The sequence below is a fragment of the Fusarium coffeatum genome (genome assembly GCF_003316985.1).
Source record: "Fusarium coffeatum strain FIESC_28 chromosome Unknown BRIP53273_contig_204, whole genome shotgun sequence".
Lineage (NCBI taxonomy): Eukaryota > Fungi > Ascomycota > Sordariomycetes > Hypocreales > Nectriaceae > Fusarium > Fusarium coffeatum.
The window spans coordinates 25,620-51,390 of NW_022157997.1; the positions used below are offsets into that span (position 1 = coordinate 25,620).

General features: G+C 46.9%; 9 protein-coding genes across 9 annotated transcripts; 4 read left to right on the forward strand and 5 right to left on the reverse strand.

The window, feature by feature from the left end:
• Positions 1 to 1,923: 1,923 nt before the first annotated feature.
• On the forward strand, positions 1,924 to 3,457 carry FIESC28_08608 (uncharacterized protein; the record flags this gene model as incomplete). Its single annotated transcript, XM_031162746.1, has 4 exons — positions 1,924 to 2,031; positions 2,086 to 2,221; positions 2,274 to 2,949; positions 3,004 to 3,457. The coding sequence occupies 4 exons, from the start codon at positions 1,924 to 1,926 to the stop codon at positions 3,455 to 3,457; spliced, it is 1,374 nt and encodes a 457-aa protein (XP_031013174.1).
• A 1,164-nt stretch (positions 3,458 to 4,621) lies between these two features.
• Positions 4,622 to 5,230, reverse strand: FIESC28_08609 (uncharacterized protein; the record flags this gene model as incomplete). The annotated part of the gene is made up of 1 exon (XM_031162747.1): positions 4,622 to 5,230. One exon carries the CDS (start codon positions 5,228 to 5,230, stop codon positions 4,622 to 4,624), a length of 609 nt encoding a protein of 202 aa, XP_031013175.1.
• A 313-nt stretch (positions 5,231 to 5,543) lies between these two features.
• On the forward strand, positions 5,544 to 7,916 carry FIESC28_08610 (uncharacterized protein; the record flags this gene model as incomplete). The annotated part of the gene is made up of 1 exon (XM_031162748.1): positions 5,544 to 7,916. The coding sequence occupies one exon, from the start codon at positions 5,544 to 5,546 to the stop codon at positions 7,914 to 7,916; it is 2,373 nt and encodes a 790-aa protein (XP_031013176.1).
• A 337-nt stretch (positions 7,917 to 8,253) lies between these two features.
• On the reverse strand, positions 8,254 to 8,602 carry FIESC28_08611 (uncharacterized protein; the record flags this gene model as incomplete). Its single annotated transcript, XM_031162749.1, has 2 exons — positions 8,254 to 8,527; positions 8,589 to 8,602. The coding sequence occupies 2 exons, from the start codon at positions 8,600 to 8,602 to the stop codon at positions 8,254 to 8,256; spliced, it is 288 nt and encodes a 95-aa protein (XP_031013177.1).
• A 628-nt stretch (positions 8,603 to 9,230) lies between these two features.
• FIESC28_08612 (uncharacterized protein) lies at positions 9,231 to 14,893 on the forward strand (the record flags this gene model as incomplete). The annotated part of the gene is made up of 8 exons (XM_031162750.1): positions 9,231 to 9,372; positions 9,795 to 9,954; positions 10,061 to 10,176; positions 10,290 to 10,297; positions 10,363 to 10,616; positions 10,682 to 12,236; positions 12,677 to 12,705; positions 12,757 to 14,893. The coding sequence occupies 8 exons, from the start codon at positions 9,231 to 9,233 to the stop codon at positions 14,891 to 14,893; spliced, it is 4,401 nt and encodes a 1,466-aa protein (XP_031013178.1).
• A 123-nt stretch (positions 14,894 to 15,016) lies between these two features.
• On the reverse strand, positions 15,017 to 16,543 carry FIESC28_08613 (uncharacterized protein; the record flags this gene model as incomplete). The annotated part of the gene is made up of 1 exon (XM_031162751.1): positions 15,017 to 16,543. The coding sequence occupies one exon, from the start codon at positions 16,541 to 16,543 to the stop codon at positions 15,017 to 15,019; it is 1,527 nt and encodes a 508-aa protein (XP_031013179.1).
• A 2,277-nt stretch (positions 16,544 to 18,820) lies between these two features.
• FIESC28_08614 (uncharacterized protein) lies at positions 18,821 to 19,108 on the reverse strand (the record flags this gene model as incomplete). Its single annotated transcript, XM_031162752.1, has 1 exon — positions 18,821 to 19,108. The coding sequence occupies one exon, from the start codon at positions 19,106 to 19,108 to the stop codon at positions 18,821 to 18,823; it is 288 nt and encodes a 95-aa protein (XP_031013180.1).
• A 3,384-nt stretch (positions 19,109 to 22,492) lies between these two features.
• FIESC28_08615 (uncharacterized protein) lies at positions 22,493 to 22,862 on the forward strand (the record flags this gene model as incomplete). The annotated part of the gene is made up of 2 exons (XM_031162753.1): positions 22,493 to 22,606; positions 22,686 to 22,862. 2 exons carry the CDS (start codon positions 22,493 to 22,495, stop codon positions 22,860 to 22,862), a joined length of 291 nt encoding a protein of 96 aa, XP_031013181.1.
• Positions 22,863 to 23,056: 194 nt separating this feature from the next.
• Positions 23,057 to 25,117, reverse strand: FIESC28_08616 (uncharacterized protein; the record flags this gene model as incomplete). Its single annotated transcript, XM_031162754.1, has 4 exons — positions 23,057 to 23,473; positions 23,526 to 24,336; positions 24,399 to 24,784; positions 24,833 to 25,117. 4 exons carry the CDS (start codon positions 25,115 to 25,117, stop codon positions 23,057 to 23,059), a joined length of 1,899 nt encoding a protein of 632 aa, XP_031013182.1.
• Between the last annotated feature and the right edge of the window lie 654 nt (positions 25,118 to 25,771).

The window sequence follows — 25,771 nt, forward strand, 5'->3', positions numbered from 1 at the left end:
GCGGACAAGGGCTATGACAGAGGCGAATGCTAGTCCAGATAGCGTATTGGTGGAATCGGATGCAAGACCCATAAGACCAAAGAACATTCATGAGTTGCCAGGATAAGTCACGATTCAGTCACATCTTTGGGTAATTTGTGGCCTACTGTGATTGAACTTCGTGGTAGACGGAACATGGTAGCCTAGGGTAGGTGCGCAAGAAAAAGATAGTGGCATGCAATTATTGCTAGGTTTTGTTCCTACTAGTAATACAGAATGAACTTAAGGTACAGTGGCGCTGTCGGTCGTTAACAATGAATTCTGCTTGACATGAGCTTTCCAGCTAACAGACAGTACCCATTGGACTTATTGAACGGATGGATCGCTGTCTCAAGTGTTCATATTCCACCAGGGTTGTTATTTAACATCGCTAGCAATAGGGCGATTAGTGATCATCATTTTGTTACGGAATACCACCAAGCTAAATCTAAAAGCATCATACCATCAGCATACAATTACCGCAGCATTGCGTTCATCTTTAACGATTATAAGTTAGTGCACAATGGCAGCTGGGTGATAGAGGCTTGTAAGAGTTGACAAGACTAAAACTCTCAGCTCAATGGTAGACGTGAAATACACCGCCAGGCCAAGCGCCTAAAAACAAGGACCCTGTTTCCTTAGGTAATAACAACTTGAGGCTATAGATCATTCGTGACAATAAAAGGTGGATTTCGGATCTGCAGATCCCGGCGCCATCTCCCGGGACCAGCCAACCTGACCAAGGGGCAAATAGGTCTTGGCGAAAGCTCCTGCTCATAACTGAATGCTTTATAAATGAAAAGAGCTACTCCCCCTTGGGTAACGAATTCGTTAGCTGTGTTCTGGCCCACACAAGACTGTAGAATGCGATTGGATGAAAATCGTCTATGTGGGTAGATTGAAGGGACTTGGTTTAGCTCATCGGTAGTCTCAGCCCTATCCAATTAAACCTTCAAAGACTGACGTTAGTGTCTAGATAGCTACAGCTACTTAGCTACCGGCAATAGCCCCGTTGTTGCAGAATGTTTCACTAGCCAAGCTACCCCACGCAACAATTAAGGAGTAAGATAAGTAACAAAACGTACAGTAAGTTTAAAAAAAATTGCTATATTGCACTTTAATCTATCACTGCTGCTGGTGCACTATTTATGTTTCCATGCTCTTAGAACTTTATATTCTTAGTTAAAAGGAAAATCCAAGTTCTTTAGCTGTAAATGAGGGCATTGAAGCAACGAGCTGGCAGGACGACTCAGGACACTGCCGTAGGAACTCGTGAACTTAGTCACGCCCAGTAAAGCCAAGAGACTAGACTCTACAGTAGCGATTGAATCGCGTAGTTATAAGATAGCTTTTGCAAGCGCGTGTAAGTTTTAATTAATTGACGGTATAAGTCTAAAAGAAGTTAGTATCCACTGGACATAATCAATTCATGAGTTCATACGGTTCTGACGGTACAGACCACTCAACCTGGGCGTTGCTTTTTCATGTCTGATCGCGAGGCCGGCTCGTTTTTAGCGTTAATCCAAAGCCGCCTCAACTGGTGACGGGCTGGCGGGTAGGGCGATCCAAAGCATTGACGGAACTAGAGGAACCGCTTATCGCGAATCGGTGGATCTCGTTCATGTTGACTCGCCTTGTGGATGCCTCCTTGAGTAGCTTAGATACTAAAGGGGCCACTAAGTCTCTTTGGGTTCATTTCAAGCCTATTCAAGCTAGCTTCACCTGCATGTAGTCTGTTTCAGGTCCCGAAAGAAGGCATTGCGGGTCTTTTTCAGTTTTCCCTAGACGCAAGTCCCCAATGTACGTTTCCGGAATGTAAATACTAACCATGACCTCCATGCTTGACATGGCTTCAAACCTTTCTCACATTCTTGTTTCTTACTTCTTGTTTACTGGCCGATTACGATGAGGCTTTTCAACGGGATTTTCGCCCTTATTGTGGTTTCCGTGTCATTGGCTTCGGCTCAGTCTTCCGATTCCTCTGCGATCTTGGCCACTATACCACCGTGTGCTGTAAGTACTTCTGTAGTCAGCCCATATAGTAAGCATATGGACTAACATCAAAAGGTAAAATGTTTGGTTGCGTCTGTCAGAAATTCAACATGCGATCTCTTCGACACAGAATGTACATGCAACAACCAGGAACTGCAAGCCGACATTGAGAAGTGTGTCATTGCCTCTTGCACAATCAGGGAGTCTTTGAGTGGGTAATCCATCATGCTTCGAGGTACGATACATAGACTAACACTGAGTAGCAACGAAAAACGCGTCTATGACAATGTGTCACGAACCCATTCGAAGCCGTCAACACGAGTTGCTGGTTATAAATGCTACAATGGGGGTCTTTGCAGGTCTCTTTGTCCTACAAAGATTCATGTCAAAACTCTTTATGAAGCTGTCTTTTGGTCTTGATGACCTTTTTATCGGGTTATCTATGCTTCTCATCATCCCCTGTATAGTTATCAATGTGGATGGTTTGATCCCCAACGGTTTAGGCCGCGACATCTGGACTGTCCAGCCTGACCAAATTACCACATTCGGCCTTTACTTCTATATCATGACGATCTTGTATTTCACCCTGCAGACATTCTTAAAGCTGGCCATGATATCTTTCTTTCTGCGCATCTTTCCAACACGAGGTGTCCGAAGAACGTTATACGCAACCGCTGCCTTCAATTGTCTGTACGGTTTGGTATATATCTTCATCGCCGTCTTCCAGTGCCAGCCTATCAACCTCTTTTGGAACAGATGGCAACACAAAGAAGAAGTTGGGAAGTGTCTCAACATCAACTATATGACTTGGTCCAGCGGAGCGTTTACCGTTGCCCTCGATATGTGGATTCTATGCATACCACTTTCACAATTGAAGAAGCTGAACCTGGACTGGAAGAAAAAGGTCGGAGTTGGCATTATGTTTAGCGTCGGCCTCTTGTAAGTATCAATCATCCAGGTCTGCACACGTCGCTGTCACTAACAGATACATAGCGTCACTATAGTGAGTATCCTACGTGTTATAACCACGATAAAATTCACCGCAGGAGACGGTGCGAACAACGCAACTTGGGAATATGTTGAGTTCGACGTGTGGTCCACCATCGAAATCGCCACCGGGGTAGTTTGTGCCTGCCTTCCGAGTCTACGACTCCTTCTCGTCCGCATCTTTCCCAAGCTGGGTGGGTCATCGGCCCGGAACTACTACCAACACGACAGCAACAATTTCCACAAGGACCAGCCTGGCTGCACCTGTTCACTTTCACAACCCTTGGGGTCAAGCTCAGAGGCCGATAAGACGTCCCGTGACAGACGCATCGACTCTGTTGGTATCACTCGCGACAGAACTTACGAGGTGGAGTTTGGTAAAATTGATACTGATGAGACGGAGCTAGTTTATATGAAGGATCTGAATCAAGATCTTGCAAGTACAAAGTACAACGTTTAACGCCAAGATTTTATCAAATATGACTTTTTGATAGATTAATAAACTGTCAATACATGAGAGAATTTGATGTTGGTCCGTTTAGTAGTGTATTAATGGATTGCAGCTCAGGGGCTATTGGTAGATATTATCTGGGTTTGTTAAAGTCCTGGTGTCATTTGTAATTGAATGTCCTCAATATGCTCTATGCTATTTCTGGACAGCTGACGGTCAAGCGAGGACCCCCGTTGTTGGTGGAGCCCGACACCAAAGCCGTAACTACCATTTCCGAACGCATGTCACCCGACACGTATAGACGCACTATGCCATACAAGTACCTTAGCCGAGAGCCTAGTTTAGGGCCAAAGGGAGATCAATTACAGAGGAACACGTACCGTACACAGCCACATAAGCACATGTGGGGGGGGCTTGAAACCACAATAACTACTTTCCCATGCCCTCGTCAGGCTGAATCCTACAGCATGCATTTCTTTATCGAAGAATTTTTTCTTTTTCTTTCAAACCAGCATCACTATGTCGGGCATAGAAGCAATCGGACTGATATCAGGAGTATTGACCATTCTTGACACTATCAATAAACTTCGGCAAACGATCGAAGATGTACATGGTCTCAACCCGATGCTGCGACAAGCAGCTGACCGCCTTCCTCTTATCGATGAGATCTTGAAGACCATCAAAGCTTCGATCGATAGGGATGGTACCGATGACATCGCTTGCTCTTCAATGCAACCAGTCTTGCAGAGCTGTTCAAACAAAGCGCATTCATTAAAGGACATCTTGCAGACTGTTGCAGTGGGTGTGAATGGATACACACCCACAAGCCGGAGATATGTCTCCGCCATTCGCGGGCTCAGAAAGAGGCAGCAAGCTGAAGACCTCATGGAGGGGATGTTGAACGATGTGTACCTGTTGATTGGTAACAATATGCTGCGAAAGTCGATGGAACCCCGGAAAGAAGAGGAAATGGCTTCCAGGCCATCCTGCGCCGGCATGAATGTCTGCCCATCTGAAAAATCGAACGTTGGGAATTTCGAGAATCAATTCAACAATTTCAATGGCACACAAACAAACAACTTCTATGGAAAACAATACATTGCGGAAACAATGAATTTTTATTAGGACGGGAGGCCCTAGATATCGAACCTGTAAAAGAGCGAAATACATAATTCATCTATTATTAAAGACGATGTCGTTGTTCGCATTGTACTGTTGACCAGATCCTGTGTGATTGTTTTGAGAACCGTACCAGTTGTTAAATTGATTGCCACTACCAAGCCTCAGATTCTGGAATGATTCGTGGGGATGAACCGACAATTCCACCTTCTTCAACCGATCGATGGTAGTCTCCAATCCCTGCACCAATGTTCGTGATTCCGAGTTACTGGGCAGGGTTGTGATCGCTGTGAGGGCGTTGGCCAGTAATTTGAGAGCCACGATCTCTACCGGCTCTTTGCCCTGTACCTGAACCAGTCTCTTGTAGTCTTCAAGTCGAGAGGTTCCTTGTCGTATAGCCAGCATGCTGATTGTCTCTAGGAGGGTGCAAGAATTCTGGCGACAATGCGAAATTGTTGTATCTAAACCTGACGTTGTACTGTCGTTGTTCGGTTCGTCGGATAGGTCTCTTAGCAATTCAAGAGCCTGGAGAGCCAGACCCGATGCTTGCGCCGCCTCGTGAAAAGCAGCGGGAAGGCTCTGGTCGTCTTTGATATAGGTATAGCTCATTTCTGTCTTGCGTAGGGACTCGGTCGCAACGGTCAGGCTATTTGCGGAAGCCATATCGAGCTCCAGACTTTTCTGAGAAAAAAGGTAAAATGTGGAGTAAGTTCAGGAAATGCTCAGGTATTCGTTTTCCTAATACTCACTCATTAGGCTCTGGCGGCGACGTGGCACCGCACAATTTGTCAAGCCATTATTCTATTTATAGCAAGGCTGACAGTTGCCTGTCAATTCTAGGTTCGCCTCATTTTCCTCCCCGCCACGAGCCAAACCTGATTGTCGCTGCATGTTTGCAATCTATTCTTCTATCCTTTGCCAATATCCATAGTACACCTGATTTGTGGGGATCTTTCCTCTAACCCCCGTAAACAAAATGCTACAGAGGCTTCTTCAGTTCTTGGATGGTACCGATCCCACAGCAGGAAACGAGCCTGTGCCTGATTCCCCAGCGTCAGACCACGCTCCGAGGGATTCTTTCCATGCTTACGGAGAGAACTCGTCTCAGAATAACAACAGTGGCTCGGGTTCGCAAACGAACATCAATCATTTGCACATAAACAGCTCAACAAAATCTCACAGCTTCAAGGTAGACCTCATGAAGGCCTTGAAAGTCGTCAACTATCGAGATGGAAAAGACCGTTATCCCTCAAGAGCCACCGGTACATGTCAGTGGGTAACACGCGATCCAATGTTCATCAATTGGGACCTATCAGCAAAATCTGGTTTATTGTCTATAACAGCGGACCCTGGTTGCGGGAAATCTGTGCTTGCCAAATACCTGTTGGAGGAGGAGCTGACTGCAAGGCATAGTGGAGAAAATCGGATCGTCTGCTATTTTTTCTCTATGGATACCCCCGAAAGCATGGACCGGGGGGCATGTGCTATTCGATGCATACTACATCAAGTATTCTTGGAAAGACCGGACTTGATTAGTCCCGATCTTCTGAAACGACTCCAAACGAAAGGCGAGAAATTTCTTGAATCAATCAACGACTTGTGGAAAATCCTGATTAATGCTGCCCGGGCTTGCAGGATTGTGTGTGTTGTAGATGCACTGGATGAATTTCCAAACTTTGGAGCCTCGCTTTGCCACAGGCTTCGAGAGCTTCAACATTTGCCAGAAGGCATATCGCTCAAATTCCTTGCGACTCATAGACCCTACTTGAACATCTACGAAGCTCTGGGGCCACGGAGAGAATACACACAAATGATGTTAAGCGAGGACGCCCCTGCGATGAGGAGACATTTTCAACAAGACGTTGACACCTTTATTAACGAAAGGCTTGAGCAGATTGCCAGACGTGGAGGCATCGAAGAAGGCGGAATCGAGATTCTGCGGCAAGGAGTTACAAGAAATGCAAACAGAACGTATCTATGGGTGCATCTGGTCTTGGGCTGGATCGAAACGATGCAGAACTTGGACCAACGCAAGATACGCAGATTGATGTGTATGCTTCCATGGACCCTGGAAGAAGCATATCAAGAGATCCTTCAACGAAGTGACGAACGTCCAGGCAAACGGCGCTCATCGACACGTGACATACTGATGATAGTCCTGGCTGCCCAGAGGACGTTGACCTTGAGGGAGATGTTGGTGCTGTGCAATATTCATTCCAAGTGTCAAGGTATGGATATGTCCGACTTGGGCCAGGAGGACTTCAAGCGAGAACTAAAGGACAGGGCCGCGCTTTTTATTTCCTTCGTCGATGGCAAGATATACCTTCTTCACCAGACCGCTAAGGAGTTCCTAATGGAGAGCAACCCTGATGTCACAAGTTATCAGGGTGACGCCATGCAGAGGACCTTTCAATGGAAACGATCTATGCGAATGGACGACTGTCACGGACTTCTAGCTAGCCTCTGCATGAGATATCAGGCGCTTGGAGAGTTCAGAGTGAAAGCTTCTGAGGCAAAAGCGCTCTCACAAGCTTATGCTCGAGAGCACGATCTTTTCGAGTACGCAGCAGTTTACTGGCCTAGCCATTACCGTGACTCGTCAGATCACGTGCAATCTAGGCTACAGGATAGAGCCGAACATCTCTGCTCGCATGTCGGGGGAAAGCTCTCTACCTGGTTTTATGTCTACTGGCATATATGGGAGTCAAAAGACCCCGTTTCAGCCATTCAAGCGACTGGTTTCACTCCCCTAATAGCAATGTGCTATCTAGGACTTGACCGTCTGGTTGAGAGTCATTTGAGGAAAGCCAAGTACAGCCTCTCTACGCGGGACCGAGTTTATAAACGCACTGCCCTCACTTGGGCATCCAGGAGTGGGTTTGACCAAGTTGTCAAGTTGTTACTCGAAGCGAGAGGGTCTAGATGGCTCGGCGCCAGGGTTAAACTAAATTCTCGAGATCGCCATTGCTGGACAGCCTTAAGTCACGCTGTTTACCGGGGTCATCACAACGCCATAGAACGACTTCTTCAAGCTGGCGCCCGTCAGAATATTACTGATCGGACCGGCCTTTCAATCAAGCAACTTGCTCAGGACGACAAAGCAACACTGGAACTCTTAAATGCCTATCAAACAAAGAGGCGTAAGTGGAAGGACTGGTTCCGCATTATAAGCCATTATGTTGGGCTGTTTCTTTTTCTCTCTGCGAAAATTTTTGTAGAAGTCGTGATGCTCCCGGTTATGATTGTAGTGACATTTACTGGGGCTATTGCCCGGCAGCAGCGTCTCACAATGGTCGATAACATTTTTTCAGGTTATGGGACTTTCTCACAACAACAACACATGGTGTAGATGGAAGAGAAATTCGCGTTTTTTCAATCAACGAGTCATTTTAATGCGGCCCAGTATCTTTTCGAGCTCGAATGAAGATGTCTGTAGATAGCTCAATTCTTTTATGGCTTTGGTCGATAGCTACCAAGAATTAACGTCAAATGCGTGCGTCTACTAGCATTGTAGGGAAACGAAAATAGCTCTGATATGGTCATGAACGATTGACACTGAATCGATGCAACTTATGATAGATGTATAAAACTCATGCTACCCTGAACTATAAGAACATATCCCATTTTTCACGCCCTGTAAGCTACAGCTGAGAGCGCTCCTGGGACTGAACTAATAGAAGCGAGCGTTAGCAGAGAGCTTCAAATAGGTTATGCGAAGTAAGTGAAAGGTTCCAAGCGGGAAGAGGCTTGTGAAAGTTGGACATCGAAATCTTACCGTTGGTAAAGTGGGAACCAACACCAACCAACGTTTCATTTTGTCGGATTTTCTCTTCGCGCTTAGTCTTGCCGGCAGGGTAGTAATATCCGGCCGGGGCATGGAACGAAGTATCAGTTTGCTTGTTGGAAGGTACCTCCGTCGAGCCATAGGTTGCTTTGGTGCTTGAAACATCAGATGCTACCCTGTGTGGAAAACCATGATTAGTACAGCGTGTGATGTGAGGATAGGATGTGCAAAACTTACGTCTTTGAAGGCATGACTGTGATATGCTAAGTGGCTAGGAGGTTGAGATTATGCGGTCTTGCTGAGTTTGGAGATAGAGATAGAGATTGAGATGGGAAAAGAGAAGGCCTGGTCAGATCAACGTCGTCTTTTTATAAGTCGTCTGATCCAGCGTAGGCGTATGATCCCCAGCCAAAAAACATGTCTACTTGCTCTCCCGGAAAGAAATGGCTTGCTTGTTGATGCGGACAACACGTTGGACCCCTGTTTTGATCCGTCGTCTTTCATTCTCGACTTCATCCATGTACCACAATGACAAGTGTCTGTTTATATTGAACACAGCTCTCATTGGTCACTGACGATTTGTCCAGCGGCCCATCCCTGCCGATGACGAGGATTAAACTTTCTAGGTTTACGGACATCGGAAATGAAACTGCGATAGCGCGGATGTTAAGTGTGCCTAGACTTGAAGTCGACACTTCACCTCTTTCTGATAGAAGGCTTAATGTGAATTCGACACGGCGATTGGTTAGCGACGTTATGTCATTGGGTCTGATAGGTCCATGACGATTTGTAGCCCCTCCTCAAGTACCTTGACCATAGTCTGTCATGGACCATTAACGACGGGACATAAGCCCCTTATCCTCCTAATGCCTGCCTCACATGCAACTCACATCCGCTTACGCAGGCACACTGCTCGAAGAGTCCCAGAACCGGGCAGGTTTGGTTCAGGCGCATCGCAACGCCGCTGACTCTGATGAGTGGTCAGAGGATTGGCTGTTGGCTCTGTCGACGAGCTTGATAGGTCAGTGACGTTTTGTGACCCCACTGAAAATTGTCATCAGCCCCCTGACCGAGCCTCAACTATGAGCGGTCAGTGTGATTGAGGAGTTCCAGAATTCCAATGGTCTTAGTTGTGCAACTACTATTGGACAGTGACGATTTGGAAGCCCACTTTAGAGTGATGCGTCAGTCGGAACCAAGTTACACAGAAATCTGCCTTGTTGGTGGTTCGCAAAGGGACGTTTCTTTTGCAGCCTGACTTTTGGGCATTTAAGAAACAGTAATAGCGGCGCCGGTTCTCACTCAATCCAATCTCTCACCACCCTCACTTCTCTGGATTCTCAACGTCGGCATCAATTCATTCTTTTATCATTACACCAGCGGCGATGTCCCAATTACCAGCAGAGCTGTGCAATATTCCACTGGAACTATTACCACAGGCAGGTGACAATCAGTACCTCCGTCTCTGCCAAGATGAACAGTGGGAGCACCTCAAACCAGTGATCATCGAGTTGTATACTGGTAATTATGGGACGAACAACAAACCACTCAAGATCACGCAGGTTGTCTCTTTCATGAAGAAGTACTATCACTTCCAGGCAGCGTAAGTGTAAACATCTTTGTTAACCCTGAGACACTGTCGTTTTCTGTCAATATATGATCCGCGGAGATAGTCCGTCGCCAACGTTTACTGATCCTCTTCTGATTAGACAAAACACATATCCCCACAAATTCCGAGAATGGGGAGTGAGCGACCGCCGTCTGACCAAAGCCATGGTTAACGAGATCGCTGCTGCTCTTGGAAGACGCTCTGCCGCCAGAATGAGTACGTCGAGAATTACACTTAAGCGAGGACCCCACGAGGAGAAGCTCGACATTAAACGAGTCAAAAGGCATCTTGGTGATAGCTCTTCTTCTGCACGACCCGAGACCATACAGTCGGGATGGTATGTTCTATGTGACTTATCATAGTTCATCCTAGTAACCCTTCCCACTCAAGCTATCATCCTAGCCTCTGCCATACGCTGCGTTCGTTTCGGCACTGCCGAAGATCCCGGAGGCCGCCTCCCCATACGGGACACAGGCGGCAACGCCTGGCTACTTGATGATCAACGACTCTGATGCAACATCCCCCCAAGGTGAAGGTGTAGGCCCGTCTCCAAATATGCAACTTCTTCTACAGAAAGCGAGAGACGACCGAACAAGTCTGTTTCTCCAGGGGCGTTTGAAAGATCTTATTGTTAGCATGAGCCAAGATGATCGAAGGTAAGTCTATACCACCATCCTTCCATTAACCCCTATGAAAAAAGGCTAACCGCTCAATACTTTAGGATCTGTGTTGACTACTTTCATGAGTTCTATATGCACGGCTTCGTTACTGCGAAGAATTGGGGATCTCCACCGTCGATCGTTGACATCCCCACCCCACCTGCCTTCACACCATCGGCTTTCCTCCAATATCCATCAAGTCCATTACTATCCGATTCTCCATCTCGACCGAAACCTATAAACCCTCCAACTTCCCTTTGCCAGTGGTGCATCCACGTGAAGGAAGTTGGATACGAAGCTCTTCCAGATCAGTCATCTGATACAAATAGGACACCTACTCCATTTGCAGACTCTCTCCAAACAGCTATAGCGACTGGCGAGTTTACGGAGCTTCGAAATGACAACTTGCCTCTTTCACACGAGACTATCGTCAAGTCTCTAACCGAGAATCCGATTACTTTGCAAGTAGATGCCTGGAAATTGGCTATTATGGCCGGCAACACCGATTTGCTAAATGACTTAAGCAACGAATATGACGAAGAGGAGGACTTTCCCGACGCGCTTATGACAGTTTATCCTTACCACCTTGCAGCCTCGTTTCTCAATGGAGGTGGATCTTGTTGCACAGTCTTCGGCACTTTGGCTGCAGAATGCCCGCGCACACTTCTGCTTCGACATTATGTCAACGAGTTGGGACATACCATTCTCGATTCGTTACTAGTTTCCGTTCTACGCTCACACACAAGTGTACGTCCGGAGACAGTGAGTCACGAGTTTGGTGCATTTTCCAGATTTCCAGGAGAGGAGAAAGACATATGTGGCAGGTGGGATGTCGATAGTCCTGAAGTACGTGAGTTGTTTGCACAAGGCTATGCTCGGATACCCACTAAATGGAAGCATCCATTTTGCCATTCTGCTGTGCAAGCAGTATGTCACAGCGCTATGGTGGTACTGGGGCCTCGGGCAACTCCCGACATAGACTGCCCGAGTGGTCTGTTCCTACGTCGCTGCACAGAGTGCGGTATGGAACTGAAATTGGGTCCACTCCATGCGGTCGTTGTCACGGCGTTCTTTCTAGCCCAGTCAGGAATGCAAGGGGAGACTCTATTCGGACCACTAGCAATCCTAGTATGTCTTTTGAATATGGGCGCTGATGTCATGATTTCGGCGAACGTATCAGTTGAAGAGATAATAGGGTTCTCTGGAATAGGACACTGTCGGCACAGGCTTTTGACAGCATCTGAAATGATGCGGTCCGTCCCGGACAGCGTGGTTGAAAAGTGGAGCGATGCTTGCCAGGCAGGCTGGGACTCTTTGCTGCATACGCTTATAAAGGGCGAGACCCTTTCCTATGATCATGATGATCGCACTCAACTGCAATCAGAAGCCGATGGTGACGATTCTGATGATGAGTCAGGACCCATCCAATGGTTTCACGAGGATACGAAGATCAAGTGCACCAACAAAAAGATCGGACTTCTGTGGGCAACAATACACACAGAGTTTCTAACTTATCGCCGCACGAAGGTTGGTGATCCCTGGATCTCTGACAACTTTCAGATGAGTGCATTGCGTGCATGGCTCCGGGATGAGGCTGAAAACTTCGACACACCGCTAGTAAGTAAAGACATGGTGAATGTCCATTCAAAATGTGGCTGGTTTCTAGACGAAGACGACCTTCCAGATGTTTATGCAACAGCGTCGGATGTCTGCGCAGAGTGGTTCGCCAACATGGACGATTTTAAAAGGGCAACGTTTGTCCATGCACCGGATCTACAATCGTTGTGGTTCTACGATTAGCCATCTAGATTGGAATCTTGTATGTAGTGTCACATGGATAGCTTAGTTAGGTTAGAACACATCTAGATAGTTGTGGTCCAGATGAATTATTCAAAAAGAAAGTCGTGGTTGACTTCCTCCTAACTTGAAGAACCCCTCATCAGATACAAGGTCTTGTATGTATTAACCTACATACGTCACTTGTTAAGAGTCCTACCATCAAACGGCGATTTCTTGTCTTAGCTACCCCGCACCCAGTGCTGACCACTTGTTTACAGGGAACTTGGAAGCGCGCCATTTGGCTAAGGTAATTAAAGTATGCAGGGATTAGATATCGCGCACTACAAATAAACGTCAGCCTCGCCACCAACTTTTACTGTGAGACACCAACACGCACCGTCACTATGCGTCTCGTTAACACGAAAACCATCGACCTTGAATTCTTCCCAGATGATATTGTTCCCGACTACGCGATTCTGTCCCATACATGGGAGCAAGAGGAAGTCCTGTTCCACGACATAGGGCACGATGCCGCCAAATTAAAGAAAGGCTACGCAAAACTCGAGAATTGCTGCCGTATGGCAAGAGACAATGGCTTCGAGTATATCTGGGATGATACTTGCTGCATCGACAAAGCAAGTAGTGCCGAACTTTCTGAAGCTATAAATTCGATGTATCGGTACTATCAAGAGGCCACCATCTGTTATGTATATCTTGCAGACGTCCCTCCGGAGTCCTCAGTGACGGAAATCGCGAACAGCCGCTGGTTCACGAGAGGGTGGACGCTACAGGAGTTGATCGCGCCGACTGAGATGATCTTCTTTGATAAAACATGGCATGAGCTTGGTACCAAAGCAAGCCTTGTGAATGTCTTGTCCGAGAGGACGAGCATCCCGGCCGCGATTCTGTCTGACAGTGAACAGTTGGAGAAGACGAGCATTGCGCAAAGGATGTCTTGGGCAGCTGATCGGGTAACAACAAGAAAAGAAGACAGCGCATATTCCCTGATGGGTATCTTCGGCATCAATATGCCACTCCTCTACGGCGAGGGCGACAAGGCCTTTTACAGACTTCAAGAAGAAATCATGCGATCCACCGATGATCATAGTCTTTTTGCTTGGAGGTCTGCCACGTCTCGAGGCGGCTTACTTGCTCCCGATCCAGCCGCCTTTAAGAATTCAGGCGATATCATTCCTTGGAACCCATTCGCCGCTTACAACAGTCCAATCACTATAACCAACAAAGGTGTTCATATGGAGGTCCCGTTTGTCGCTCAGGATGTGACTGGTCGAAGCCTGTGTGTTTTATGTTGCACGACAATCGGCACGAGGGACAAGGTCCTAGCGATCCATCTGAGAGATTTGTACCTGACAATGGAACACTTCGAAAGGGTCATTACTGATCAGCTTGAGTGGATCGGTCTCGATACTTTCAACCTTGTCCAATACCCCGTCAGGCCCCTCTGCGTTAGACTGCAGGCACAAGCATTGGTCCGCAAGCCCAGACAAGACAAAGAGGGAGATAAACCCCCACCATACACCATGGATCTCGCTAATACCCACCTGTCACTATCGGAAGCCGCGGCCTTGGGCGACGAAGGAAGAGTGTGGTTCCTTTTAGCTCAGATGCCGGTTGGGTTATCTGAAGCCGTGTTTAGTGAGGCCAGATTAGCTATCTCACGCGCCGCTCGAGAAGGACACGAACGCTTAGTCAGCCAGCTGATGACCAGGAGAGACACAGCAGATCTGCTTGTCGACGAACAAGGTCGAACGGCCCTGTCATATGCGGCAGAAGGTGGTCAGGAATCAGTCATCAGATCTATTCTATCCAGCGCTAGAATCAAGCCCGATGCTCGGGATATACATGGACTGACTGCCTTGTGGTATGCAGTTTCGAACGGACATAGCTCTTGTGCAAAGATGCTTCTGAAGACGGGTTTGGTCTCTGGTAATGTTGGTGGCGAAGGCGAGACGCAAAGTGCACTCTGGCTAGCCACAGTAGCTCATGACGTCGAGCTTGTCACTATGCTTATCCAGAGCAAAGCCCTCGTGGGCAATACAGCACGCGAGCCAGCCCTCTGTAAAGCTGTAGCCAACAAGGACGTCATCATAGCCAGAGCTCTCCTTCAAGGCGGTGCCGATCCTAATAGAAAGGATTCCAAAAGGTACACACCATTGCACATTGCATGCAGAGATTTGAATTACAGCATGATAGACCTTCTGATATCGTATGGGGCAGACCCAGACATCCGTGATCCTTCAGGCAAAACAGAACTAGCATTCGCGACATTGCGAGGAGATATTGAGCTAGTGAAATGCCTGCTTGAGAATGGCGCAAATCCAAAGACAAAGTGTACGAATGGAAAGACGCCGGCCTCTTATGCGCAGGGTCAGGAGATGAAGAGTCTTTTTGAGGGCCCGAGATGGTATAAAACGTTGCTTGATAGGACTTGTACAGATCGATCATCAATGGGCAGTCGTCGTGAGAACTGTTGATAATGTATTTATATACCTAAGCTAATTACCAATTCACTAGCATGTAATGACAGATATGTATCCAGAAGCATGCTATCAACTAATATGGAAACCAAATCTCAATAACCCAGTACCATGAAATCTTTACAAGTCATCATCTGAAAGCTCACCAGGTAGAGGATACATCTCGTGGCTGGCGTCAATACCAATAGCTATCTGATACTCTTCGATCCAACTTCGCCTACCCCAACTATTCGGTGGATCATCCGGTTGCCCAGTATAGCGTCTTGGATATCTTGGGACTTCTTGGAAGATGACAGTAACGCCAACTTGCTTGAACAATCCTGTCAATGTTGGATTACACACCTCGTAGGAATCACTTATAATTGTTCTCAATTGCGGAAATGATGTCGGCGTCGCCTCAAGGAGGCGCAACATGTCTTCGCACAGAGGGCCAGAGGATGCTGGGATAAGATGGTGTAGAAGTGTAAGCGACTCAATGCTCGGCGGTAGGATGTCGATAAGTGACCTAGGCTCGAATCCTGCCGGATGGCAGCCCCAGATAGTACAGGAGGGTAGAAGAATTGTCTTGAGTTGAGTGAATAACTTCAAGCTTGGCATTGGCTGTATCGTTTCGTTTGAAGGTTGGCACCGAAGGTCAAGCCGGATTGACTCCAGGCTATCATGAAACCGTGGCTGATCCAGATATCGAACGATCGTTGAGATTTCTGACTTTGTCACTGTATATGATAGTGTCTTCAACTGTCCCGTACATTTGAGAAGACAGGCTGTAGTAGGAAAATGTTTCCCTGAATGCGGAATGTGAAGATGCATGAGACTGGGCATTTCGGGAATAGGTCCATCCAGATCCCCGCCAATGATAAACGTCTCAAGACTTGTGGCACGGACCAGTAGCTTCTTCATCCCGTAGTCGCTTTCAAGTGTTTTCAGTCCCACGGTAGTTGTTCCAAGAACATCCAGAGTCGGGTCCGAAACATCGAGCCGCCAACCGCGACCTTCCCGAATGTTGGGACTTCTGAAATACTGAGCATCTTCCATGACACCTAGGTAAGATATGTTGGGCAGTAAAGCTAACATCATAGCGAAAAGCTCACTGGCCACCACGGGAAGCCATTGTCCCGGCCTTACGCCTCTCGGAACCGACCCTTGGAGGAGAAATGATTGTCGAATGGTGTTTGTTTGTGATTCTTGGTCGTTGCGGGTATTCAGAAATAAAGAGAATGCGCTAGTGCTAAGTGACTTGGCACAATGGTCAAATATGGCTTTGCCCCCATTGAAGCTCAATTGGTTAAGTGACCGCCAGTGTAAACCGACAATCTTGACTGACCCAGCTAGATCTGGGCGCGAAGCAACGGTGCGGAGAAATGGTTCCAGTCGCCATTTCCAACCATGACCTGAGGACAGAGGGTGAATGCTTTCCACGCCGAAATAATGAAACAAGACTTCTTGAGAATTGTCTCTCAAATGAGGAGAGGCTAGACAGAGGTTGTACAGGGTTGTGGTATCCTGTACTGAGGATTCGACCTTAAAAGGTTGATCATATTCACCACAGCAGTGAGAGCAAAATTGACGGGTGATAAGGCGTAGTACTTCGGGTGGTAGCTTCTGGAAGGGATCATATGCTGAATTGAGTGATGGCTGCTGGCTCATGGTGTCTGTTGGAGAAGCTTGCGAGAAATCGAGAAGAGACCTTGAAAGACGGGGCAGTCTAAACTAATAAGCATAAGCATAGAGGTAGATACGGTTGGTTGCTTGATTACTTCTGAAACTCTAGTGAGCGCATGGATCATGGAGCCACTAAGCCACCTATTTCGTCTCCACTATAATTCAGATTGCTTAGTGGCCAGGTCAATCATGCATTGATGAAATGATAGATCAAGCACTATTGGAGTGGAATGATTACCACCCCACGAACTTTCAAGAGGTCATCTATGCAATAACGATAGAATTAACTTGAAACTGAATATTGATGAACTAACAGAATTAGAGATATATCAAAGCTATCGCATTTGCTAATCATCTAAACACCACCTTCCAACAAAATTGGACACACCCAACATCCAAGAACCCCCAACATCGCTGCTGTTGCATACGAAGATCATTTAATATAAATCAACGATCCAGTTCAAAGAACGCATTATTTCACTCGCATCGGGTCAAAATATTCCGAAACATGAAGACACACCATTCACGGCCTTCTTCATCAAATTTTCCTTCTACTGTTAGCCCATTAGTGGAGACTGTTGGTTGTACAATACAAGCCTTACAATTTAAGACATGGATAAGTGGAATGCTGTTTCTTCGGGTGCAGGGTCTTGATCTGCGGACCAGTAACCGAAGGATCCACTGTGTTGGTTCCAGCACCTTAGCGGTGATGACCGAGACGCACGGATCGTTGTAGTACAGATTTTCGTGTTTCATTCAAATGATCGTCAGCCCAACAATGCGTTTAGCCTCTAGGGATGCTTCATATAGAACGAAGGTAAGCAGCGGTGTGCTTTTCGTTGTCTCATACGCTCTCTCAGCCATGACCGGATAGCTTGCAGGATCACGGACTTCGCAGTGTCCACACTCGACCAAATCTAGGAAGTGAACGAATTGATGTCGCAACTCAAAGTGAAGCACGCGTGGTGTTACATGAGTTTGTACGCTACGCTGGAACCAAATTCTCTCCCACGAGAATGACGAGCTTAGTGACTTAAATAAGTGTGAGTACATAAACCTCCACCAGGCTATAACTTACAAGGTAACGTGGATTCCCTCGATATTGTCCTATAAAGACGCAGTAGATAAGAAGTAATGCGTTGTTTACTGGCAACCCACGACTCGAAAATATGTCCGAGAGGACATTGTCTTCGATATTGATGACTTTAATCCTGCCCCGGCGCTCAAGAGTGTCAAGTTTTGTGAGTAGCTTTCTCTATCCAACTCCAATCTTTTCCACTTTCCCACCAACTCTACTGTTACGCAGTTCGGCCAACTTGCTTGTAGACGGTATGGCCGTTGTTGGCACTACTGCTCGCTAGAATAGCAATGATCCCAACTTTGGCAAACACTGAAAGAGCAAGAAAGGCGCTGCGTGGTCACAATGCAGTACTACACGTCAGTGGCACTCTACACAGCGGAAAGCTATGCATACTTTGCCATTCTTTTGTAAGTACTGGATCGAAGACGCACCACGATGTTGTTAATTCGGTTCACTCTTAGGTCCCTGAGTCAGTGGTACTTAACAGGTTGGTTGGCGAAGACACGTCCCCGTTAGGTGAAAGGGATGTATGCCAGACTTTGGAAAGGGTGGAAAGGTTGAAATACTTCCTTGTTGTGAAACAAACTCTTGTATCAGTAACCAACAGCTTCTAGGGTTGAAATTTATTATATGCAAGCTATTAGAAAGTTATTTGTATAGCCGCCTCGCTGGATTGCAAGGTTATGTAGAATGTGTAGACATGATATTACAAATGCTATATAAACCGGCAAAAGGTAAGGACTGTTGCTATATACTGTAACGCTAGGAAGTAAGGACTGTTTCTGCTATTGCCCTGGAATATAAATATCCACCTTTCTTCTCGATTTCCTAACACAAAACTGAGGTTGTACTAAAACGACTTCCGCCTGGTAGAGTACCAAGACCTGCGTTGACCATGGCTGTAACGATTCGCATGTGCTCTTCTTTTCCTTCCCACTGAACGTGACTTTGTAACATGCAACAATAATAGCCTCATTTTTAGCTGCCGAGGAGCCGATAAACGAGTGAATCTGAACTCTGACTCTGCTGTTGTTACTGCAATTGTTGTCGTCGCACCCAATGGATAGGCTCACTTCCCGAGCTTTGTCGAATAGCTTCATATAGTGATCACAGGAGCACAGACCCTTTCCGATGAGAGCTTCGTTGAGCTCGGGATGGGGCAAGGAGTTGGTTTCTATATTTTAGACTATGGCGATCGGGTCAGGAGGTAAAGGTGGAGCGACACCATCGTCAGGAGGTGGAACGAAAACGGGTGGATTGACGGGACCTTCAACAGGTGGAGCGCCATCATCGACAGGAGGTGGACCGACAATAGGTGGAGGGATAGAAGGTGTATCGAAAGCAGGTGGTGGATTGCCATTTGGATTGTCAGGATCTTGAACAGATCGAGCGACGGCAAGCGGCTGCGAAGCTACCGTGCTTGTCTGGCTCATAGCTGCAATAAGTAAAGAGAGATGGAAGAAGCGCATTTTCGCAACTGGCAAGTGAGTCTCGTAGAGTTGGTGCAGTCTTGTGATCAAACGAAAAGCAGAGTGAGTTGCTTTGGATATTAAAGTCTTCAGCGGACTTTGCTCCCTTTTTATATTCGTCCTCAGTAGATTTAAAACGGGTATTTGCCAAAGTCCCAATTCATAACAGTGAACAAATGACTAATCTATAACTATCTTAACTTTTAAAAGGCCTCTGCTATCGAGGTAGATAAAGTAACTGGCATACGTCTTTGCTAACTATCTCCTAAACATAAAGTCAGGCTGTTCCCTTGAACGCCTTGACATCGTATATTATATCTCCTTTGGGAAATATCTGTTATTCCTTGCGGTTCCTTTAGGGCATATCATTTACCTGCGCTAGCGTAAGCTTATTCCTTGGGTTGCATCATCAACCATTTTGGCAGCAACTGTCGTTTGTGACTAACGTACCATGCCACCTGCAACTCAGCCACACAGCTGAATCTAGAATGTGGACTATTAATAAAAGCCTTGGCCACACAATTCTACGCGCCATGTCCACACAAGGCAGACAAGCTCTCTAAAGTACCAAAGCTCGGCAAATAATTACGATTCGTCATATCGGTTTCCATTAGATTCAATGAGAGCAAAGCCAAGAAGGTCCTTGGTCTGGATAAATGCCATTCATCTATGCCTAACCTCCTGACTGCAAACGACTGACGATGTGTCTTTGGTTCAGTTGGCCTAGCTCTAATTTATTCCTGGAACGTTTCACGAGGCTCAATCTGGCACACGGCCCCTTGACTGTTCTCGTTCTTAATTAAACTTGCACTGAGCGCGCTTTACAAATGTCTCACGTTCAGACTGTCGAACATTGATCGAAATGGCGAATAATCGAAAACTATAGTTTCGCTGGGCATTCATTAACTACTGGGGCGGTTGTCCGAGAACACTCTATCGGCAGTCCTTGTTGAGAGTTTCTCAAACCTCGATCATCAATCAATCTACTTATTGTTCGTCAGACTTTCGATTTGTTGTCGCGAATATCGCTGCTAGTCCCATAAGTAGACTTCGGGTTGAACGTATGTACCCATAAAGTTTATTTTGAGTGGCGACTCTTAACAGTGAATAGAATGGAGAGTGACTAGAGCAGCCGATGAGGGGAACGCCACGCTTGGTTGAATCACTAAAACCCTTCCTTTGGAGATAGCGATAATATAGTACTAGAGTAAAGAGGATGACAAGCAATCTATCACTTTTTGGTAGATGCAATTGCTTCTCTATATACGTCGCTACTAACCTGAGAACAGTCCAGCGCCAGAGACTCCAAATCCCAAACTGGACCACATTGTGGCTAAAGGCTTCCGGGGCGCCGATTTGTATACTGTATTCGGGCAGATACGAACGTCATTTGGTCAAGTGAGGGGATACAGGTGGGTCTGACATAAGAAGCGAATGTAGTGGCAGGCGGTGAAGTGAGAATATAGTGGATAGGAGGATTCAGTGAATCCGCGGATGACATGAGACAAAAATGGCTACATTGTAACCCAGAGACGATAATTCAATAAATTAGCTTATGCAGTTAAACGTTTGAGCCGGAATAACAATCAATGAAATGCGGAAGGCACTGCTGTGTATTGTATTTATGTCCTCCTTCCTTCTCGTATATGCATGTGCATTCGATGCTGGGCCTCTCCCTGTCCTGTCGAGCATTGCCCTGTGAGGGTAGAACGTGCAGTTCAGTGACCCTATCACCTCAAGTAATGAGTTAGTTTGGACAAGGATATGAAGCAGAAAGTATCCGACTGGCCGAACTGCTGAGGGTTAATGAGTCCCGACACTCCGACAGCCCTGTGCTCTCAATCCCGTGGTGTCCGCCCATGCCGCGATCCGAAGCTGACCACATCATTGAGGCTTTGCTGTTACATGGAAACCCTCCATGCGCGACAACTAATCCGCGGATCCTCAATGTGAGGGCACCTTCCTACAACTGCCGTCTTACGTGAGATGGACCCCAGCTTCGTCAAGGGGATATCTGTTCCTGAACTCAATAACGCCAGTGATGCGTTTAGCAAGCCTGGACCACAAATAAAAAGTCTTATTTCTTCCAGAGGCACAGCTTCATCATCGCCAACACTAAGCCAGGAGAGATCTAGAGTGTGCCCATAAGTAGTTAGCACATGGAAACTTGTGCGGCGCGGGCCGCAGGGATATACCCCGAGGAATTATCCAGACAAATCAGCAGCCGTCAATGAGTCAATTGGTGGATCCTCTGTTCACTGCTCTAGAAACGGAGCTTCACGCCGTGGATACTGTCCGAAGCTCAACCCTTCGTGGAGAAAGAGATCGTCAAAGGCCCCCAAACAAAAGTACGACCTTGTCAGCCCTAGTGCTGTCTGTAAGATATAGTGGAGATGTCTTCCAACCTAACAGGGGCTGGCCCTATGAATGCCGGATTTAGACGCTAAGCCTTCGGACTTTTTGTGTCTGTGCGACGACCCGAGGCCGATTGAGCCTATCGTCTCAAATTCAGAGCGAAAAGTCCGAGCTGCTCGTGGACCAGGAGGTCAGGTGCGAATCCTCAAGGACTATTCAAGTTTGAAATTCTTGACAATAGTGAGCTCAGGCGAGGCGCTGCCAGCGCACATCGGGGGTGGCAAAGTATGGAGTTATACTTCGCAGGACCCTGGAATAATATGGTCCTTCCTTTTGTGATCTAGCCCGGCGTCAATTCACATGAAGAAGATGCAGCATCACGGACCTTTTACCCTCACCGGCAGAAGTTCACATGTGGATAATTGATTAAAAAGATTCCTTCGGGTCCGAGTTGGCGTTAAAGAATCCGAACTGCGGCGTATGATTGACTTGTTCGTTGAACTCTGTTCCATGTTTAGTCCTCGTTGAGTAACTGATGTTCCTATTTACAAAGGTGCTGAGGCAGATAGACATTTTCAGGCAATGATTCTCTTGTGGCAATGCATGAATACCTCTATGGCTATGCTCCGCAGTATCGACCTATAAGAGTCCTTTGTTCTGAAGTCCCTAGATCCTTTTACGGGGCTACCAATAAGACTCGCAGCTATCGTGAAACGCTTGAATCCTTCCTATGCTGTAAGAACAAGTCATCAAAGCATTGATAGCCGGTGAGAATAGATCTAGACCTATGCTAAGGACTTTCGAAGGATTCGAATGCAGGAGGCAAAGTGCAGACTACCTAGTCGGGACTCGAGCGATAGTCCGAGTATTCCGTTGCGAGTATCCTCTGGACGATCAAAGAAGAGCAGCACGAGCAGATTTATCGTTGGCTGAGATTCTATAAAAACTCCCAAAGATCCCCCTCAAGTTGATCCATCTCATCATTCACTCAACAGTCTATCCATTACTACTCAATCACTATCCGCAACTATGAAGGCCACATTCTTCGTTTCCCTTATCCTCTCTCTCGGCGTCGCTGCCACCCCCGCTGTCGACACTACCACCATTGAGGACGGTGGCTACACCTACACTGGTATCGACAAGGTGAGCGATTTCCTAAACTCTCTCTATTCGATCCCACTCTACCGTCTGCGTCAATTTGAAAGCTAACTAAGACTTCTAGCCCCTCCTTGCTCTCCGTGGTCTCGAAGCCCGATGCGACTGCTTCCCCTGCTACTCTCCTCACGCTGACTGCAGCCCCGGAAAGTGCCAGTGTGCTGGCAACTACGGTTGCTGGTCTTGCGGTGGCGGACGTATGCAGTGCCAGCCCGGCCCCGGCTCTGGACAGTGCTGGACCTAAGCTCTAGATGACTGGCTGAGCTGGAGGATATCACTGCACTCTTTTCGCTATTCTCCTGTACGAGATTGATGGGGATATTTCGATTCCTCGGTACATAGACGCTCGTTTATAAATTATATCAATTGCATTAACGAAACTAAAGTCTCATCCTCTGTATCCCGTAGAATCCTGGGCCAACCAAGGGACGAGGCCCTCTAGTCCAAGTCTTTGGACACCTTCTCAACCCAGGTGAAATGTGGATTAAATCCAACATGCAATGTAGTAGGCTGAAGTCTAGTCACGTTACGAAACATGACCTCCCGCTGAGGATACTCCGGCAGCGTGAATTTCTCGGGCTTACTAATTCCCTTGCCACCCTTGCCAAACTTTGACGCGACCTCGTAGATCTCGCAGTTCACAGTTACACGCCTGACCTTGGAGTGATCCTCCCACCAGAACTTCTCATCGTCCCTGACATTAGCTTTGGCGAGAAAGCCCTTCAGAACCGCATGGAGCAGAGGCTTCGTAGGGTCTTCACTGTCGTAAAGGTAAGACTTTGCCCAACTCTCTGTGCAAGAGAATTCGATAACCTCAAGGTTGGAGCCACGTGACACCGCCTCAGCCAGTCCATCCTGTTTTGTTGTGTTAGCAGAGTGTACATAACGTGTCTGAATATCTCTTTACCAAATCCTTTTCTTCCGGGGCGATATCGATCTCTTTTAGATGAGGGAGATTGTCAAGTAGGGTCGCAACGGTAGCTGGCTTCAGATATGGTAGTTGGTAGCCGGAAGTGACTCCTCCATACGATATACTGAGCTTTTCCAAATCTTGGTGTCTCAGGATAGCCTGAAGAAGGTGACTCGGAAGTTCTGGGTTTTCAGTGACTTCGAGTTTGTATTGACCATAATCGTCAAACTTAAGGGTCTTCAGAGTGTTGAACGAAGATAGGAATTCACATTTGGCGTCCGTAGTCTCTTGTTTCTGACTGTCGGATGTCCCCCATCCACGATCTCCCATGTCAAGATCCAAGCTCCGCAGGTGTACACCAGAACCTGAAGTTGCAGTCGAGAAGAGTCCGGTCAGTTCTCGGAACAGCACAGGCAAACCATCAGGCAAAGACTTGATAACCAGCTCTTGCAACCTAACAAAGTCAATCGCCTTCAGTAGCGCCTGGATGTGTTTTGGATCGAATTCGTAACCATAACTGGAAAGAGTGAGTGATTTAAGACATGGAAGGTAATGCTTCTGGTCTTTGGATTTTATGACTTGGTCCCATTTGTCGAAAAAGTCAAAACAGTCGCTGGAAACATCCAAGGTCTTGAGCTTGGATCTAGAATTCAGCAGGAGAGATCTGACGGTATCAGTCTGGTAACCAGCACTTATGACTAGATGTTGCAAGTTCTTGATTTTACGCAACGGGTGATAGTCAAGGTGTTCAATATCGAGAGACAACGCTTGTAGCTTTTTGTACCCAGCGAGAGATTGTGCCATTGACCTGGAGGTAATGGTTAGCGCTGGCTGAAAAGCTGAGCAAAAGCTCTTTGAGTGACAACTCACTCGGTGAGACATAGAGCCTCAAATACCTGAACATTTTTCATGTTTTTCATGGCCTCTTCGATGTAGCGATGCACGATATAATCATGCTTTCTGCCAGCCTTGACAACTCCCACAATAAGCTGCTGTACATACTCTGCACAAACAGGTGTTTCATCAGGCTTGAGGTCAGTCGGGTAAAGGTCTTTCTGGCCCCTGTAAGTGCCCTCTTTCTTCAGCTGCTTCCTTTGCTTTATGCTCAGGTGAGGCTCCAAGGTGCGAATAGCCTTTGCGATGTGGGCGTGAAACATTGCAGCAACGGAAATGCGCTCGTAGAGCACTGGGGCTGTGAGCGAGTAGTACGTTTTACATGTTTTACCGAGACGATTAAGAGTGGCCTTGTCTTTGATCTGGGTAATATTAATTACAGGTCAATTGACCTAAGGTAAGTGACTTACATTGTTAAAGACAATGGCAAACATTTCTGGAGACAAATTGGAGAGCCTGTCTATTTTCGGAATGTCGCGCGCTTGTGTTGTTGCCTTCCTTTTGCTCGCCGTAGATGCAGCCTTGATCGTTTTCTTCGCGACCTTCGCTTTTGGTCCCGAATCTGATACAGCAGCCTTTCGCTTGTTGTTCTGTTTTGGCTGTGGAGGTGATGGCGGCTGGTCCAATTCCGGTTCTGGCTCAATTGCAGCCGTAGCCTCTGTCTTGGCCAGCCTTGAACTTCTTCTTACAGACATCTTGTTGGCAACACGGAGTGAAGTTGTGGTGTGAAAGAATTAAATACAGATCTAGATTCTATGAAAAGGGGTTACAGGCAATATTATAGGAGATAAACTAGCCCAGGCACCAGCGCGCAGCCTGGACGTAAAATTCCAAGCTAGTGTTGTTTTCGGCGACCAAATTTACCAGTTCAAGGTGGAGTCAGTTCCTATTGAGATCTGGAGTAAAAATTTAGGCAGCCCCATCTAAGAATAGAATCCCACAAGGTCAGAATTGCAACGGTGGGACTGTCTTCGGGGACCTAGAGACACAGACGCGTCGCGACCAGGGGATCGCGTGAGGATACACGTGCCGATATTGCCGGAACTTGCTGACTCATGCTGTTGAGCCAATCATGAACAAGCAAAGAATTTCTAAGATAAAACCAAGCTTAAGCTTTTAACAACAATTTCACAGATAAGGTCTAAAGATCGGATGGAAATCGAATAAAATATTACAGTAGAAAATAAAGTAAGTATTTTTATTAGACCGAGTTTGCAAGGAATACAATTGCGGGATTCTCTGTCATTACAAATAAGAGTTTTGGTTAAGGGCTCGCCATTCACAATCGACAAATACCGCTGTTACATCAATTTCACTCTACTCACTACAGCTCAGCACATCGGAGTATC